The 18,217-nt window shown below is 56.4% G+C and overlaps 1 protein-coding gene across 1 annotated transcript in view; it reads left to right on the forward strand.

Moving 5' to 3' along the window:
- Nucleotides 1-18,217, forward strand: part of CACNA2D2 (calcium voltage-gated channel auxiliary subunit alpha2delta 2) — a 138,379-nt gene that overhangs the window by 52,826 nt on the left and 67,336 nt on the right. Inside the window, exon 3 of the mRNA XM_049098208.1 lies at nt 17,889-18,006. Coding sequence (XP_048954165.1) covers nt 17,889-18,006 — 118 coding nt within the window. The remainder of the gene's footprint in view (nt 1-17,888; nt 18,007-18,217) is intronic.

Below are 18,217 nucleotides of genomic sequence, written 5' to 3' on the forward strand. Positions count from 1 at the left end.
GGGTCAGTTCCCTGGAATCAGGTGTATGCAGGTGTTTCCTGGGGTGTACTCTCAGGGATCACACCTAGGAGGGGCAAAGGAAGCCGGATTGGGCAGCAAAAGTTTGGTTATGATGCAGTCATAACAGAAGCCTCAGCCAGTTCTGCAGAGGGTGCTGGAGCTGGCCTCACCCCTCAGAGTTGTCCCCAACTGAGGTCGCCTTTTGTGCTTCTCTGCATGATCTGTGTGTCAACCAGAGCGTGGATAAGGTGGCTCCCTCCTGCTCTGGCCACAGCCCAGGCAGGGACTCAGGTGGAGAGTGGGCAGTGTCTTGCAGCTGGGGGAATGAGGGCCTTGTCCTGAAGGGGCAGTCTGGGCAGCACACCACAGCGTCCATGTTGTGGTGCCACATGATTCAGATCCAGGTTCTAGTTGTGCCTCTTACCAGCTGAGACCTCGGGCAAGTCCCAAGAGTTCCCTGAGCCCAGTGTCCCAACTGTAAAACAAGGGGTTGCTAAGCCTCCAACCCCAGGACTATTAGGTATAGGACTCAGGGGCCAGACTGGAAAGAGCCCAAGGCTGCACGTGGCGGGGGGGCAGGGCCAAGTTTTAGTCACCATCCAGGTGGGGGCTCAGGCTTAGGGGCCTCCAACCACTGGAGCTAGCAGGCGCCCCATCCTCTCCCTCAACTAGGAAACCAAGGTCTGGGGCAGCCCCAGTTTAAAGAATTGGGAAACATGGACTAAGTCTGCATTGTTGATAAAACACTATCATGTTTGACTCCTGGCAATGAGTGAGATGACCCAGCTCTTGGTCGAGGGGTTAAGGGTGAAAAGTGTTTCCTCTGGAGGAACAAGCAGAGAGTGTTTGCTCAGCCTGTTCCATGGGTTAATAAATTAGTGGCCCATGGTGGCAGGCTGGGTTCCAAGAGCTGGACTCCATGATGACTGGTGTCATTTTTACAACAAAGTGACCAGATTAGGGACCATCAGGCATCTAACTGCGAGTGGAGGGGGCTAGTAATGATGGGGGCAAGCACAGGCAGCATGGCTGCCCATGGTGGGGGCACTGAGGGCTATCAGGAGGTGGACAAGGATGCCTTGCAGAGGCCACAGGCTGGTCACTTTTGTTGAGCCTTCTCAGGAGTGGTCTTGTATATGCCACAGTTGACCCTTCAGTGGCAAAGGCTCCATGCAGGTGGGGAGGTGTCTCAGAGGCTGTCCCATGTCCAAGACTGGCACAGGGTCAGAGCCTCTGGATCATGCTGGCCAAAAACACCTATGATGTCAGCCCGAGTGGCTGGTGCAGTGGGGCCTGACCACGGGGGCAGGTGCCTGTGGGGGTGCCTGTGGGCAGGGAAGAGACAGCAAGCTGGGAGGAAGGGGAGGCTCTACGATGGGCATGCGCATGGCGGGCATGCCTTTTAAAACTATCATCAGCCTTGGTGTTCCAACAGCCTCTTTCACTTTGTAAAAGCCTTTTCTTTTGAAAAATAAAAGAAGATTGGAGGCAAGTACAATATTTGGCTGTGGCGGCTGCTAATTTGGCACTGAATGTCACCTCCGCCTTTCTCTTCCCTGATGCCAAGTGCTCCTTCCTTGGCTCTGGGTGGGCGGGCAGGGTGATGGGGTGCAGGGCGGGCTCCCCGAGCCTCTTAAGATTCGAGATTCATTTCCTTAAACACACATTGTCTCACTCCAATTTCACGTCCGAGCAGTTCTGGCGAGGAATTAGCAGCCCCTGGGAGAGAGCGGGCGGGTTCTGTTTACACGGGGTGGGGGCGGGCTGGGGGCTGGGGGGCGGCAGTACAAGCCCAGGGCTTGGGGCTGTTTGGACAGGGAGCCTGCAGAAGACCTTGGTCAGAGGCTGCCTTGCCTGGCCGGACAGCTTTCCTAGGAAGCCAGGGCAACCTCTGTCAAAAGAATGTGTAAACCCTGCCCTATTTTAGATGTTCTGAGTACATGGAGGAGGAGGACCATATAACTATTTGGGGAGCAAATCAAGGATGTTGGGCTCTCAGGTCAGAAAGGACAGATAAGACCATTTGATCCAACCTCCCCCCACCCCCGCCCTGGCCAGAAAGGACTGACTGAGGCTGACCCCTTCTGTGATGAGGGCTCACTAACTCTGGAGGCAGCACTTTGCTTTTGACTCCGGTTCCCTGGACCCCTCCCCACATGGCATCTCACCTCTGTCTGTATGTCTCCTCCACAACCCCTGTCAGCCTGAGAGCCTGCCCTCCTCTTGTTCTGCAGGAGAAGCAGCTCTGCTCCATGGGTGGCTCAGGTGTCCCCCTATTGTCATCAGTCCTAAGGGCTCCCACACTGCAGACCCATCCTGGACCAGCTCAGGCAGCTCTGTGTGCGGTGACAGTGGTCTTAGGAGGCTGAAGAAGGTCAGCTGCACTTTAACCCCTTCCTCCATGGTGACCTTCACAGAGCATGACAACAGCCCAGGGAATTCAGGCCTCCCTGACTTGGGCCCACGTGTGTGGGGACATCTCCAAGGCTGGGGTTACCCTCTTATACCCACTCTACCTCCCCCCTGTTCATACCCACAATCCCCACCATCCCAGCCTCCAACCCTCACCCCTCAAGAGTCTTGGTTCCGGCTTGGGCACCCCAGAGATGCCAAGTCAGGGCTGAGCCTAAGGAGTACCGTGGGGGAGGTGGCCCATCCCCCAGCTCTCCTGGGCAGTTGCTCATTCATCACTTCTTAGAGGGGAGACCTGCTAATTTGTCAGCCCATTAGCTGGGCACAAGCAGCATATGGACCCAGTTCCTGCTGCCCTCTTCCCGCCTGCCTGAGATCGAAACATCTGGGCTCACTGCATAGCCAAGATCTGGGCCTGGATCCTGGGGGCTGCCATCTTGCCCCAAGGCTGAGCCCCTTGGTGAGGCAGCCAAGGGTTAGCACCCCACTTCTCCAACAAATCCATGTTTGGAATTAGCAACAAGACCTGGCTACAGCCATGGGCTGAGGAGAGCCCTGCTTTTAGGAAACTGGGCATTATTTTTAGTGTTTAAAGAAAGGCAATTTTTTCTCACCCACTATCAACAAGGAGATCAATTGTTTTCATGGTGTTTCTACATCTTCTGGGAGTGGGGGTAGGCAGGAAGGATCACCTCAGCCTGCAGTCCCATTGTTGCTACACACACACACACACACACACACACACACGGGACGGAGTTTGTGCCTTGGGGCTCTCTATGCTGTGGCCTGGCAGAGTGTACAGGGGGGCTTCTGTGGTGGTGGGGTCAGTGGCTGGAAGAGGCACCAGCCCAGTATGGCTCTGTAACCAGGACTGGGCTCTCATCCTTCTGAGATGACAGGCAGGGAGACAAAGATGCCATGCAGCCATGTGCTCAGCACGGCCTCCGGACTGCCCCTGCCATGAACACAGTCCTGCCTCCACTCCCTCTCCAGGGCCTGGACCCCTCTAAGTTGCTGTCTCTTCCTTCATCCCAGGAGAGTGCCCTGGGGAGCACATATCCTGGTGTGCGTTCGTCCAGGCTCACATGTGCACACAGGAAAAGCTCACTACAAATGAGGTCAGGTGCATCCTTCCCTGAGTGCAGCCCCAAGTCCCCTGTCCCTCTGCTCAAGTATAGCACACAGTAGGCCTCGGAGAACATCTGTGTATACACTGTGCATAGGACAGACCTGGGGAGACCTTCATGTCCCAGGACACACCCTAGAACGCGTGCTTAGGCGTGCATTGCAAAATCACAGGAACACCAACCCTCTTTTGTGCACACGTACTCTGCTGTACACAGCACGTGATGCCTCCAGGCACCCATGTACACACACTCAGGCATATACACTGGCCCCTGTGTTGCCCGCATTTATGGCAAGAGATAAATTTACAGTTTAGCAACCTTCACCTGCTAGCACCATAAACTCAAAGAGCCTGCTAGCTGGGGCTTCATGGCATGTTGGCAACCCAGCAAAGCATGGGGCTGTGTACAAGGACTTTCCCAGTCAGCTTGGCAGGCCAGCCTTCCGGGCACACTCAGTTCCCAGCTGGAAGAGGGGCCTGGGTAGAGACCACCTGTGCCAAGGTAGGGATGAGAAGCAGGGCGCTACCTTAAGGCGCTGGCCTGGGGCATCTCCAGTGCTCCCCAGGGCATTCTCCTGGGATGGAGGATGAGCAACTCAGAGGGGTCCAGGCCCTGGGGTGGGAGTGGAGGCCGGACTGTGTTCATGGCAAGTGCAGTCCAGAGGCCATGCTGAGGATGTGGCTGTATGGCATATTAGTCTGGTTCTGGAGTCTGGAGAAAGGGGCTTCCTGCTTGGACCCCTATGGGTCACTAGGAAGAACAGACCTGAGCATGTCCTAGTGAGGGTATGACAAGGTAGGGACTGTAATTGGATTCTGGAAAGGCTCAGAGTTCCCCAGGGCTCCATAGTGGCCGGGGCAGGGGAGAGGCCTAACACATGGGCTGCCCACCCCAGTGTACAGGCAAGAAAACCAGAGAGGCTAGGGTACACTCAGAAACACTCAAGGAACAATGACTGAACAGATCAGACCCAGGCCTTTTGCCCTGGTCCCATCCTGTAGGCCCCAGGAAAGGGGAAAGCAGGATCTTCCAAAGATCCTTCCCCAGTACCCCCAGTGACCTGGGCCTACAGACCCTGCTTGGGGGGGACTTGAGTGGGCCCCTGTGAGGGGTCTCCCAGTAGGCCCAGTGGCATGGGTGGGGGTGGAGTTGAGAGAAACACAGCTTCCCTGGTCTCCTCTCCCTGCTAAGGAGGAAATAGAGGCGCCTTACATAATTGGGGCAATTTGTTCCGCTCTTGTCCTGCTGGCATCATTGCCCTCATCGCCTCCTTGCTCAGGGAGCCCTTGACAGAGCTAGAAGCTCAGGCGTCCGTCCTTCTGGTAGAGGTCGCTGAGCAGAGGACACAGGAGCCCATAGCATCAACACTGCTAAGACCTGGTGGGCACCTAGCCCCAGGGACAAGGGGGTGCAGAGAGGACAGAAGCCCAGACCTCCCACCTCCGGTCTGCCAGGTGACCCCACAGTTCTGAGAGCGTTCACACCAGCAGACCATTCCCCCAAGGCTCCAGTGAGGGGTGGAGGACAAAGTTGCCTCTGCCCTGCCACTAGATACCCCTGCCCAGCAGCTTTCTTTCCTTGCTTTGCGCCTAGCTGCCCATTCACCTCTACCTTTGTTGGCCATTCCCCTGCCAAATGGACATTCTCTCTTCCCCACTCATGCCCACTCCTCTTCTGGAAAGTTTTCTCTGCCCTCCCTAGTACAGAAGGAGGTGCCAGCAGCTGGAACCTGGGTCTTCCTGGCCCTGCCCTGCTACTTACCTCTCCCTCTTGGACCTCAGTTTACCCATCTGTATCCTGAGATCCTAGACTTCCAGACTTGCAAGGCCAGGATGGTTTTCTGCAGGTAGAAGCACCTCTTTGGGGGCATGCCCACCACTGGGTCAAGTACAGATCAGTGCCTGTCCCTCCTACAGTCCTACTGAGCAGACAGGCTGGGCAAATGACAGACCTCAGGGCCTGGTGGGTCCTTTGGGTGCTGGTGGAGCCACTGAGGATTCAGTTGGCACCATGCATCAATCTGAGCAGATGACCCTGGGCAGATGAAATAGGGGCTCGCGGTCCTGAAGGGGCTGCATTTCCTGCAAGGATTGGTCCAGGTGCCTTTGAAAGATGAGCTTTCCAAGAACATTTAAAACAGGGCAAGATTTGCAAACACCTGAGTTCGCTGACCCCCCATTGATGCCCATAGCCCTAAGGCAAGAGATCTCATGGACATAGCTGAGGGGGCATTCGAGAGGCTTCCCAGAGGAGGAGGCCTGGGGGACAAGGTTGGGGCTGTGGAGGGTCACGGGTTCCCATGCAATGGAGACCAGCTGGTGGAAGGAGGGGGCGGGGGTCTGGAACATGGTCTAGTGTGTGGTTAGTCTGTGTAGTAGTCATTGAATCCCAGCTCCACTAATTACTCTGTACCTCAGTGGCCTTGTCTATGAAATGGGGACAATGTCTAGGGCTTATGAGGGTTTGATCTAACGGATGGCTGGCTGGTGTTAGCATTTCCTGTGGCAGTCCTCACCCCATAAAGTAGCCCCCAAAGTTGGGCACCAAAGGGGTGGCCCACCTGGAGTGGGAGTCTGGACACAGCATCTGCCTCCCTGAGCACAGCACTCTCACTTGGAAGTTCATGTTTAGATAAGGGCCTTCATAGCATTTGCCAGTATGGCTGGGCACTGGGTCCTGTGTGCATAGTTCGTTTGCATGGCAAACACTGCGCGTGGACGCAGTGAAGACAAATGCTGGCCCCAGCAGCCTCTGGGTTCTTACACTCATGGAGAGAGAACCTGGGGCTGTGGGCGCCAAAGATTGTCCCTCCCTCCCCACAGTATAGTGAGGGGAAACTGAGGTGCAGAGAGGGGCAAGGGCTGGATCAGGAGCACCTAGCCTGGAGGGGTGTGGAGATCCTGGCCCCCTAGCTCTGGGACACTCTCGTGTGGTGACTACTCTGAATTTTTCCTGTCCAAATGTGGGAACTTTTCTCTGAGGGATCAGGAGAGCCTGTGAATGACAGGAGACCATGGGCCCTCTGGTGTGTCCCCAGCATGTGCATGTCTGTGATGTACACACATCCCTAATGTGTGCCTATCCTCACTATGGCTTCAGCATGTGCAAGGCCTCCGTGTCCAAGTACTATTTGTTTGTTTTTGTATGCTTCCGACGTAGTCTACGGAAGATTTAAGGGCACTTACAGAGATACATAAAATTCGAGAAGAGCCTATAAATTGGAAGTAGGAGAAAAATAAAAGAAAAACAAGGGGAAGGACAAAGATGGGGTTGGGAGGTGCTGACGCAGGATGTGGACAAGATCGGCCAGCATGGCTGTGTTCCCTCATACACTCGCTTGCACACTCACCACAGTCAGGTTCCCACTTGGCTCTGGTACCCACTGCCTTATCAGTGCCTGACACTCGAGCACTGTGACCCTCCTAGGGACCTGTTCCAGAAGCCACCATCACTCAGGCATGTCCTGGCCCTCACCAGGCCCAGCACCCTGGCTGTGTGGAGCCTCTCCAGGACTGTGTCCATCAGGAGGATTTAGGACCACGACCTTCGGGTAGCCCCAACCATAGGGCGCCAGAGAAGTTTCACTGCTTAAAACATTTCAGATGGCTCCAGTCTACTGCAGAGGTACAGAAACCCATAGAGCTTACCCCAGGTGACATCCAGTGACAGCCAGTGGATCCATCTGGGCTGTGGTGCTTTATCTCTGTGAGCCTAAGTGTGAGGCCAGGCACGGTCCAGAGCAGCTTCCTGGGCACTGGGTGTGAATGTGGTGAGGTCAGTGTGTATGAGCTGATCTGGAAGGTCTAACTGGTGCGCCTGGACCTATAGTGTGTGCACAGGGATGGGGTGGGACCCTGTGATGACCCTACCCCCAGACCGGCCCTGGATGCAGGGCCACCTCCCAGCCTTACTTCTCTGTCTCTGCGAAGATACCTGGTTTGCAAAAATCTCATGTTTTCACAAAAGCAGCTGGCCAGAGGACTTCTCCTTGTGATCAGTGCTATCATTATTTGGGGACATCTTCAGCAGCAGGAGCAAAGGGCAGACCTCTCGCCTGCAAGGCCTAGAAGGTCTGGCCCTGCAGGGCAGCATGGGGCAGGGAAATCTCTCAGAGCCTTGAGAGCAGCCCTGGAAGAAGGCCCCATGAGAAGCCAGCAGCATCTTGCCTGTGACCTTTCATCATCGAGGAACACCCCCACGAGGCCTGGCTGAGGCAGCTCAAGGCTGTGTGGATGCTGAGGGCGAAGGCTCGTGCCAAGCCACCTGACTGGTAAAGAGCAGGGCCAGGATTTGGGCCACAGCTTCTTAGCCATTCTTGGCTACAAGTGGAGAGGACTCAGGAGCAGGAAGGGCTCCCCTTTGGACAAATTCTGGCTCTTTTGCCACTTCAGTTTCCTCGTCTGTGAGATCAGAAGCTGCCTAGCTGCTGAGCACCTCCTGGTGTCCTTGTCACAGGTCAGGGAGGGGGATGGATAAAGAAAAATCAGGTGAACCCACCTCCCTCCCCAGGAAGCCTGCCCGGGGACTCTCAGGACAGGGTTGGTTTCTGGACATTCTGGGGTCCCTGAGAGACCTATCCCAGACCCTGAAGAGGATTGCCAAACCTGCTGGGAGGGTGGAATGGAGGTGATGTGGGCAAAGGAAGCAGGCTATGTTCTTTGCCCCATCGCCTTCAAAACTGCCTCTAGCCAGCCTCAAACCTATTTCATGAGGGTCTTTATGGGGCTAAGTTTCTGCTACTCTGGACCGAGGTACAGTCACAGAGGAGATCTCCATAATAGCTAAAACCATGAAATGCTGAAGAGTCCTCCCTGGGTTCCCAAGGGTCTGCTGGAGCCGCTGTCCACACTGACTCCCAGAGCCCTGTACCCTGCCCTGCCAAGACTCTTGCCCCTGAGAGGCAGGAGGTCAGAGGATGAAGGACCTGAAAAGGCCAGATGGCAGACCAGTGACCAGGCCCCAGGTCTCTCTCCTTAGGCTGTTGTATGGGAGAAACGGGCCGTGTGCCCTGCTCAGAGGGCAGGGTACACATCTAAGGCCATGCTGGGCCAGGGCTCCTCGAAGTGGTGCCCCAGGTAAAGGGCAGACCAGGCTTTCGGGGGTAGGGGTGGTTTGGAGGCCCTAGGACCTGAAACTGATGACTAGACTGAGAAACCCAGTGTCATGGACTCCTCCACCCCCAGCCTAGTGTCCAGCCCATTTTTCCAGATGCCAGAGTCTTGGTTTCTTCGGCTGTAAAGCGGGGATCATAACCATACCTGCCTTTGGGGAATATTCTGCCTCATTGGGTAAAGTGCTGAGCCCTGTCTCAGCACCTGAAGGGTAGAACCTGTCGTCATTGTTGTCCCTCTGCAGCTGAGAGGCTGCGGAGTCCTGGGAAAAGGAAGGCGGGTCCCACTGGGTGGGGAGGCAGCCGGAGAGAGCTGAGCCAGGGTGGGTGGCATGGGGGCCCAGACGCTGGCACAAACAACCTGTTTCCCATAAACACAGGCGCCCACACCAGCCACACGAGTTGGGAAGCGCGGGTGTGTTTACTCGCACTCCCCCGTGCCGGCTGGTGTGCTGGGCACAGCTTCCCTCCCAGCTGCCTCAACAGCCGGTGCTCCCGGCTCAGGGCTGGGAGCCAGCAGGGGCCCCGGCTCTGCCTGCAGTTCCATTCACCTCGGGCTCAAGTCCCTCACTCCTGATGCTATCCTGAACCAAATCCGGAGGACAGGGCCCTAAGAATCTCCTCTGGTGTCCAGGTGGCTGAGGCGTGACATGCTCCCCTGCTCTTCAAGGGCACCTGAGCAGACAGAGGCCTAGAGGCTGGAACCATCAGCAACCCATGCCTTGTGTTTGGGCGACAGGTGTCCCTCTAATAAGATCCAGGCCCTTTCCATCCCCACAGTCCAGCTGCGTTCCCAGTGCGTGCTTCCCACTGGGATGTGGCCAGCACCCAGACACCTAGGCACACCCAGGACTAATGGCTGTATGGTATAGGTGGGTGTGGCGGCAGGGGCCCTGGTGCCCCACAGGCCCTGGGATGTTGGGGCTCCATGTTTCTGGTTCTCTGCTCCGTGAGCACCTTGTCTGAGCTCGGCAGTGGCAGCCCTAGGAGGCTCGTGCATCATCTCCCTGAGGTCAGGGCAGACTCATGGCTGGGAAGGGGTGTCCGTGGCACTGCATCACCCTCTTGAGATACAGGTGCCCAGTGCTGACACAGGCAGTCAGGGACGTTGGAGTGTGCTCTCCCAGCCCCCATGCACTTGACCATTTGGCACTGTCACCTCTGTGGTAGAGCAGAGGTGCTAGACAACCCCCTACCCTGTCAGATTCCTTTCTCATCTCCTTCCTGTCCCCAGACTATTTGCTTGACCACCAAGGGAGCCAGAACCTAGGGAAGAAAGTCACAGACTACAAGCTTCACACAGGCGCACAGCCGTGGGAATGCTGCTGCTAATGGCAGCCTGGAGACCAGCCCTGTGCAAAGTGACCATAAGTGAATTCCTGCTCAACACCCCTGATGGCTAGGCTTGTATGCTTCTTGTGATGGAGAGCTCCCTATTTATCCAGGCAATGTTCCCGGGGCTTGGGAGCCTGGAGCATGGGGAAGTTCCTTCAGTTCCCCTGATCTGGAAAATGCACCTGTCGTCACGGATGCCATCAGGAACCTCAGAGTTGTGCCCTCAGGAACCTTGGAGAAAAGTCTTGTACTTAGAGCTGGGTGGAGCCATGCCCCTCCAGGACTGCTCTCACCTGAAATACATAGGCCTTAACAGGGAGGCCTTGCTCCAAGTCAAGTCTGGAATAATGGATGGATAATCAGGATTACCACGGTTTTAAAGTCAGCTTAGAAATTCACATCTGTTTCAGAGTATGAAGACGGGCCACACCCAGGAATGGGCCCCGCAAACAGCCTATCCTTGTGGTGGCCCAGGCCTCAGCCTGGGGTATGTACAGCTGGCCTCCCGGAGGTGGGGGTCTGTGTGGGGGCAAGTGCAGGGAGGGCCGCGTACACTGGCCCTAGCTCAACTGGGAGGATTTGGTTTATTGTTTTGTGTTGGGTTTTGTGTCTTTTGAAAAACAAGAGACTGAGCCTTTTTATGACATGGATTTTACAGCGTAACGAGGCAGCGTAATTTCCCATTCTCAGCAGCAAGTGCACTTTTTACACTAATTGCATAATTAGACATAATGTACTAATTGCGGTAATGGATGACAGTCAACTAAACTTTAACTTTAACAACAGGGAGGCGTTGCTGGGGGTGGCGGTGGGGGCTTTGTGCCCCTGTGAGTTTTTCGAAGGGAAATCTGCTGGTGAGAGCTCCTAGCAGCTGCCTCTTGGGGGCCAAGGGGTCACTGAGCCACCAGGGCCAGCTTACCTTATAATCCAGGCCACACTCTCCCTCCACTGAGCCACCTGGGTATCCACCCCCCTATCTGCTCAGAATCTGTCCCCCCACCCAGCCCCCCACTTCCCTTCTGCCCTTCACAAGCCCCTGTGCTCCTGCTGCTGCAGAGTCCACTGACTTTCCTTCTCCCAGCCTCTGCACCTACAATTACTCTTGCCCGGTCTCTTAGCCCCCAGCCACCCCCAAGTCTGGCAGACTCCCACTTGAGCCTTTCAGACTCTCCCCTGTAAAACCATCCCAGTCTTTTCCTGGGCGGCTCCCTCCAGGGCGGCTGTACCCAAGCAGGCCTGCTCCATTTCCTGTGTCTCTTGCATACCTCTCCCCTCTGCCACCCCTCTACTCTTAGCAGTCTGAAGGAACATCTGTCCCCTCTGGATGGTGAGTCCCAGGAAGGCAGGGACAAGATCTGGTGCATTTCTGCTGCCCTGGGCTCAAGAGGGCCCCAGAGCCTGTGGCATGAATATGGCATGGCCCAATGGAAATGTAAGGATATGGGGGCGGGGGTGGGGAGGAAATGGAGCAATTAATAGGCCACTGACCCAGGAGGGCCATGTCTGACCCGCTCCTAGAAGCCACACCAGGAGCCCTCCTCCCCGCTCCCCCCACACTGCCTTGTGTTCTCCACTGTAGCTCACACAGGGCTGCATTGTAAAGGCCTGGGTGGTGTCTGCAACTTCCTCTAAACGGAGGGTTCATTCCAGGAAATCCCTATTCAGTATGAATGTTAATCATGTAACAGCGAGCATCACAATGTGCAAGCCCTGCTAGTGGCATGACACCATCTACAGCTAACTATGGACCCAGCCCACCACAGGATGGTGGCGGTGTGGCATGGCCACATGAGAACTACCATGGCAGCAGGTGAATATCAGCAGCTGGTGAACATGCAAGTGAGTGGCACCTAATCCCTGCCTGTGCACTGACTATGTGCTCTGAGGCTCCCTGGCCCTTGCTTTACTGTAAGTCCTGTACTAGGTAGGCAAGGGAGGGGCTACAACTGGCCCTGGGGAGCTGTCAGTCACACACATACATAGACCAGGGCCTGGTGTGTCTCCTGAGCAGCTGGGTTAGGGTTTTTCTGCACGCACAGTGGGGTAGTCCCCATTATCCCATCAGGAGCTGAGCTGTGGAGCTCAGGGTTCGGGTGAAGGGAAAGCCCAGGAGCCACAGCCTGTCCTGGATCTGTCCTGAGTGCTCTCCATGGGAGGGGACCACAGGGTATCTGACTATTCCCTCGATCCTATGGTCTTCAAGGGTGATTAGCAGCTATGTCAGTACCCTCGATCTTCCCCACAAATGCAGGAAATGGGCACCAGCCTGACAGAAGGGCAGAAGCCCAGAGCCCAGCTTTGTCTTGACAGGCTGGGGTCCCTGATCAGTCACCACCTGTCTCCCCCACCTCTTGGCCCAGATCAGGATCATTAAACTACCGTGAGACCCCTGTCCTCCCATCCAAGACTCTCCTGATCCCTGGCACAGGTGCACCCCATTCCAGCAGCTGTCCCCAGTCCCAGCCCCTGTGGCCTTTCCAGTGCTTGCCCTGTGGGGTCTAGCCCGCCATCTCTGGTCTGCTCACTGTTCTCCCTCCAGGGGGCTGTTGGCATGAGGGCTGGGCAGTCAGGACCCCCACCGGCTGCTCCTTGCAAGACCAGGGACAGGACACCAAGATGTGACTGGCAGGGGGAGGGGAGGAGGGGGTTGCAGAACACACATCCCTGGGGGTTGTATTGTGGGGCTCCACATCCCCAGTCCAGCCTGCGCCCTCCCCAGTAACATGGGGGGGGGTGGGGGCCAGGATGCTAGGGCCCCTCAGGTAGCCGAACACCCAGCCGAGCCTGAGCCTTTGAGGACACAGCCAGCAGCAGGGCCCAGCCTGTGTCAAATCTTCCTCGTTCCATTTTCTTTCTGATTTAATTTTCCAGAGATTAGGACCCGTTCACCTTCGCTGCAGAGAGGAGCCTCACATGCGTCTGCATCTGTTTTCACTCCCCGGGCTGGGTGGTTGGTTAGTTTATGAGGCTGATTCTGCTGGTCCTCCCCTCCAGGCCAGCTCCCCTGCTGTGACCCAGGTCTGCCCCCCAGGCCCCCCCATCCCTGGTGCCCCTCCACCTCACCTTGTACCTCACCTTCAAGTATGAGAATGAGTATGACCTGAAACAGGGGCTTCGGTCAGACAGATCCCCTTTGAATCTGAGTTCTACTGCATAACTTAAACTCTCTGGCCTCCAGTGTCCTGTCTGCTGAACAGACGTGATCAGAAGTGTCCCTCTTTGGGTTGTTCAAGATCGGTGAGGTCGAGTGTGAAAACACTCTGCATAGGAGCGTTTCCGGGGCCTCCATCCTCCTTGCAACTTCGCCCTTCTCTGCTTCCCCTCCTCACCTTCCTTTTCCTCTCCTTTCCCCACACCTTCCTCCTCTCCCCAGGCAGGTCGAGTGCTGGCTCAGGGCTAGGCCCCACTGCTGCTGGCTTTCTGAGACTTTGCAGAGTCCTCTCTGGTCTGACAGGGGCCTGTCCGGGTCCCTGGCCCTGAGGCCTGTTGTCTCCTGCAGTGGCTTTCTGTTTCCAGGTTCCTCAGAACTCGACCCCACTCTTAGAGCTGTTGGGAGCTGTGGGGCTGAGGCTGGCTCCATCTGCCCCTGTGCATGTCCCTGTGCCTCCTGTCCAAGGTCGCTGTTCTTCAAAGTGTCCTCTAGGTTCACCTCTTTATGTGGAGCCAGAAGCAGGGGCCATGGCGGAGGCTCTGGACCCCCTGAGGAGGCCTTAGCCTCCACCGGCCCTGGAAATCCCTAGGCTGAAAGGCTGGCCAGAAATGCTGCTTAACTAAAGAATCACTAGAGCTGAGAGAGGGTTGGGGTTGGGGCCAGCACAGGGCCGGGGGTGGGGGGTTGGGCAAGGAAGGAGGTGAGGAGATGAGGGGAGAGATGGAGGGACCGATGGGGGGAGGTGCCCTTTTGGGGAGGAGGCCATAGGTATCTGGTACAAGGGAGGGGAGCCGGGAACTCCTGGGAACAAGAGGCTGCAAGCTGCCTTCTGAATTATTGTCCCTTGAGGTCTCAGCCACCCCTGTTCTCCCTGTTCCCCCTACCCCACCCCTACATGCTCACCGGGCTCCAGCCAGCTTGTCTGCTAGTCTGCTGCCCTGTCCCACTACCATTCACCATCTCTATGGGATGGAGTCCCTGCCTCCTCCTTCCCCATAACTGCTAGTGTGAAACTGTGACAACCTGTAGACCTGCCGGCCGCCATCTATTTCCTCAATCCACCTGCCTGTGTAGAGGTGGAGACCTTGGAGGCTGTGCTACTGTGGGAGCTGCTGGGTTTTTCCAATTAGCTTGCTGGGCCAAGGACACCAGCGGGCATGCAGTCCTGCTGTGGTTGCTAAGGCCCTGCACTGGTGCACCCTGGCCTGTCTGTTGCATCCAAGCTGGCCCCAGAGACCAGGGCTAGAGGCTGGGGCTCAAGGGGAGCCAGCCCTGGGCATGCTGTCTGCCCTGGGCTCTCCCAGGCTCTCTCCTCGGCCTGTAGGTAGAAAGCACCTCCTCAGACAGCATCAATGGAGAGATGACCTATCTCCCAGGGTGGGACCATCTGCTGAACTCTATCATTCAGATCTCCCTGTGACACAGGGCTCAGCTCAGGGCCTATCCCAGGGGATAGGAGCAAGTGGAACAGGTCCAGGGAAATGTTGAGAGGGGTGAGGCACTTGAGATAGAGGGAACAAGGGCTGTTTCACCTCAGGGACTCTTAGGATTGGGGGACAGTGTTGGCTGGTAGCTTGACCAGCCCCTGCAGTTCTAGGATTCAGCTCTCATCTCCCCAGAAATTCCTTCTAGCCCTTGCTCTACGAAGGATTTAGGCAGGGAAGGATGGAAAAGAAGCAGGGACAGCATGAGCAAAAGTGTGGTAGTGGGCATCAGGATGGGCTGGGGACCCAGAAGCCTGCAGGGGCATGCCAGGCCCATGGGCTGCCACCAGGATTGAGCAGGAGGGTGTCATAGAGGGTTCTTGGGACAGGAAGGAAGCATGGCAGATGCAGCCCCAGGCTCCAAGGGGTAGTTCAGCTGCAAGCAGAAATACAAGGGTCAGCCTGCGGTCTAGCTGGTCTCAGAGCTCTGCTCTTGAACATGGAATCGGGCATATGCATTTGCCAAGGGTCCATTACACACAGGCCCAGTACTTTGGGAGAGTTAAAAGCGAGCTGTCCTTGCTATGCTGTATCAGTGGCGTCCCTGTGTCTAGGTCCCCCTGTTGTCACTTCCAGGGCCCAGCCTGAGGTGTTGGAGACAAAGACAGGATGGCTGGAGAGGGGCCACCAGGGAGGCCTGGGAGAGGGTGGGGCTGGAAGTGGGCCAACCCCAGGAGACCGAGGCTGTCTGCCCAAGAATGAGAGCCAGTGACTTCAGATCCTTAGTGTACAGATCTAGCAGAGTGGAGGCAGGGAGGGACTGTGATTCCTTCTGCAGAATTCTGGTGATCCTCAACAATAGCAGTAGTGACAATAGCATAGGTTCTTTGCAGGCCTCCATCAGCTTGCAAAGTGGGGACAGCTGCTCTCTCATTTAATAAATCAGACACTGAGGTTCAGAGGTGACTCTTGACAGAGTGCCTGCTTTCAAGCCCTTATGCCACCTTTCAGAGCCCTGGGGTATGACCCTGCCTCCTGGAGACCCATTCCCTCTGTGGCCCCAGAGCCTGGCCCAGTCACCATGCCAGGCTGCAAGGGATACCCTGGACCCAATGGAGAGGAACTCCCCGGCTCCCGGGGGAGAGTTGTCAGGAGGCTGCCACTGCTATGGGCAACCCTGTTTGGGACACCTGAGAATGACCTTGACAGGAGTCCGGTGTGGGAACTTCATTCCCTGCCCTGAGAAGTCAGGCAGCTGCGCCCCCTGCTGGTGCAAGTGGACCAAGGGTGCGCTTGGCCAGTGTGGCTGAGATGAGGCTCAAGGAGTGCCTGGGGCGGTGGCCCATGATTAGAAAAGTGTGTATTTTTAAAGTCCTAAAACCTGGGGAGCGCCTGGAGGGCACAGGTGGTTAAGCGACCTACTCTTGGTTTCTGCTTAGGTTGTGATCTCAGGCCCTGATCTCAGCTCATGAGATCCAGCCCCCGGTGTAGAGCTCTGCCCTCAGGGCACCAGGAATCACGGATTTGGCTTGAGATTCTCTTCTCCTTCTGCCCCTCCTACCTGTGATCTGAATCAGTCAATCAATCAATCTTGAGAGTCCTGAAACCTGGGAAGGAGAGGTCTGGGAGGATGGAGGACCTGGATTTGCCACTCAGAGTCATGTGGCCTTGACCTGTCCTTTCTTGTGTCTGAGCCTCAGTTTCCCCCAACAGTGGGCCCTAGGCTCCAAGGTCCCCATATTTCCCTGTGACCCCCGCCTCCGCCACTGAGCTCAGACCCCTCCTTGACCTCTGTCCCCATCACTGCCTCTCATCTGGGGACCTCTGCCCTAAGGAGCCCAGGGAGCAGACTGGCCGTGGTGCCCACTTGAGGTCCCCATCCTCCCTGCCCTGTGTCCAGGCCTCACGCCTCACCCTCTAATCGCCACTGCTCTGTGGGAAGGAGTGAATTCACCACAAATTATTTTGTTCTAAGAGAAGGACAAAAAGAGAAGCCAGGAGGGATGGGGGGGCGGCAGGAGGAGGAGACTGCCTGAGCTGGCTTTGTGTGGCACTTTAACCCTTGGGCTGCTGGGTGCTGCCTGGGCAGCAGGGCCCAGGCTCTAGCACCCAGCCCCCTACTTCCTCCCTCATCAGCTGCTGGAGGCCTTATCTCCCCCACGTCTCGCTGTCACTCTCCCGACCTTATCTTGCCTGCCTGTCTGTCTCTCATCAGCTGCCTCTCCCACCTCCTTATCTCCTCATCACCTCTTCTTTCTCTACATCCCTCCGTTTCTGCACAGCCCGATGGCACGGCCCAGTGGTGGCAGTTCAGTAGTGGCACGTGACCTCTGGGAAAGAGTCAGCTTGGGGAACAGACCTCCTGGGGTCATCTGGATGGACACATGCAGGGGTGTACGATGCACACACACATATTCATGCACATGCACACACTCACACATGTGCACACACCCAAGACCCTGGCCTGGAACAAACAGGCTCACTGAATTTTGCTTCTGTGACTCACATAGAAGCCCCAGGCTTCATCTAGAGGCTCTAACCCCACCCCCAGCACGCAGGCACGTGCACACAGATGGATGTGTTGAGCCATAACACACTCATACATGCAGATGCAAACTGTCAGCTTTCCACATCCATGTGCATGTGTGCACAGACCCAGTCCCCAAGGAGGAGAGGGAGGCAGATTTGTCTTTCCCACCTACCTTTTTCCTGGGTCCCTGCCCCCTTATTCTGTGCCCTGAATGACAGAGGAGCCCCTAGGGATGCCCAGAGTTCCCACTACAGTTTCTGTAAGTGCCCTGGGGCAGCACCAGCAAAAAGGGGTACAGATGCCTGAGTCCTCAGGGAGGGGTGGCTCTGGGTTTCTGATGCGTATGTAGGTGTGCATAGTAAGTATGACAGTGTCTTCGTGTCAGCCGGCATGTGGTATGCAATGTGTGCTTAGTGTTTCTGTCTCCCCCACACACCCACCCTGCCTCCTCGCCAGCCCACCCTTCTGCCTCTGCTGCTCTCAGCTGCTCTGAAGTCAGCAGGGGGGTATTGCTCATGCACCTGTGAAAGAGGAATCCTGAGTCCAGAGAAGGCAGTGACAGCCCCATCCCATCAGCCACAGCCAGGGCCAGCTGTGGAATCTATGACTATAGCCATCTTTCATGTTCAGGAGGGCACCGGGCCCAAGCCCCAGACATCCGTACTCTCTCCATGGCCAGAGCCAGAGTTGGGGCAGGGCCAAGGGCTGGACCATACTGGGCAGAGAGGATATGCAGGGGGTTGTGGCATAAGACTGTGGGACCACCCTGGCTTCACCCCTGGCTCCTGCTTCCTTCTAGATCTACAAGGACAACCGGAATCTGTTTGAGGTGCAGGAGAACGAGCCTCAGAAGTTGGTGGAAAAGGTGGCAGGAGACATTGAGAGCCTGCTGGACAGGAAGGTGCAGGGCCCTGAAGGTAGGTGCCATTGTGTGGGCTAAGGGAGGGCCAGGTGGGGTAGCGCTGCCGTGCACGGATGATGTCCCCACCTGGTGTGAACACATGGCCTTCCTGGCCCTCTAAATTCAGGCTGGGCTGTCACTGGCCATCCTGTGCCCACCTGGATATGGGCAGGTCTGGCAGGAGCAGGTGGTTTTATCAGGAGGAAGCTCCATGAGGCTGATCTGGG

This window comes from Canis lupus, chromosome 20 (genome assembly GCF_003254725.2).
Source record: "Canis lupus dingo isolate Sandy chromosome 20, ASM325472v2, whole genome shotgun sequence".
Classification (NCBI taxonomy): Eukaryota; Metazoa; Chordata; class Mammalia; order Carnivora; family Canidae; genus Canis; species Canis lupus.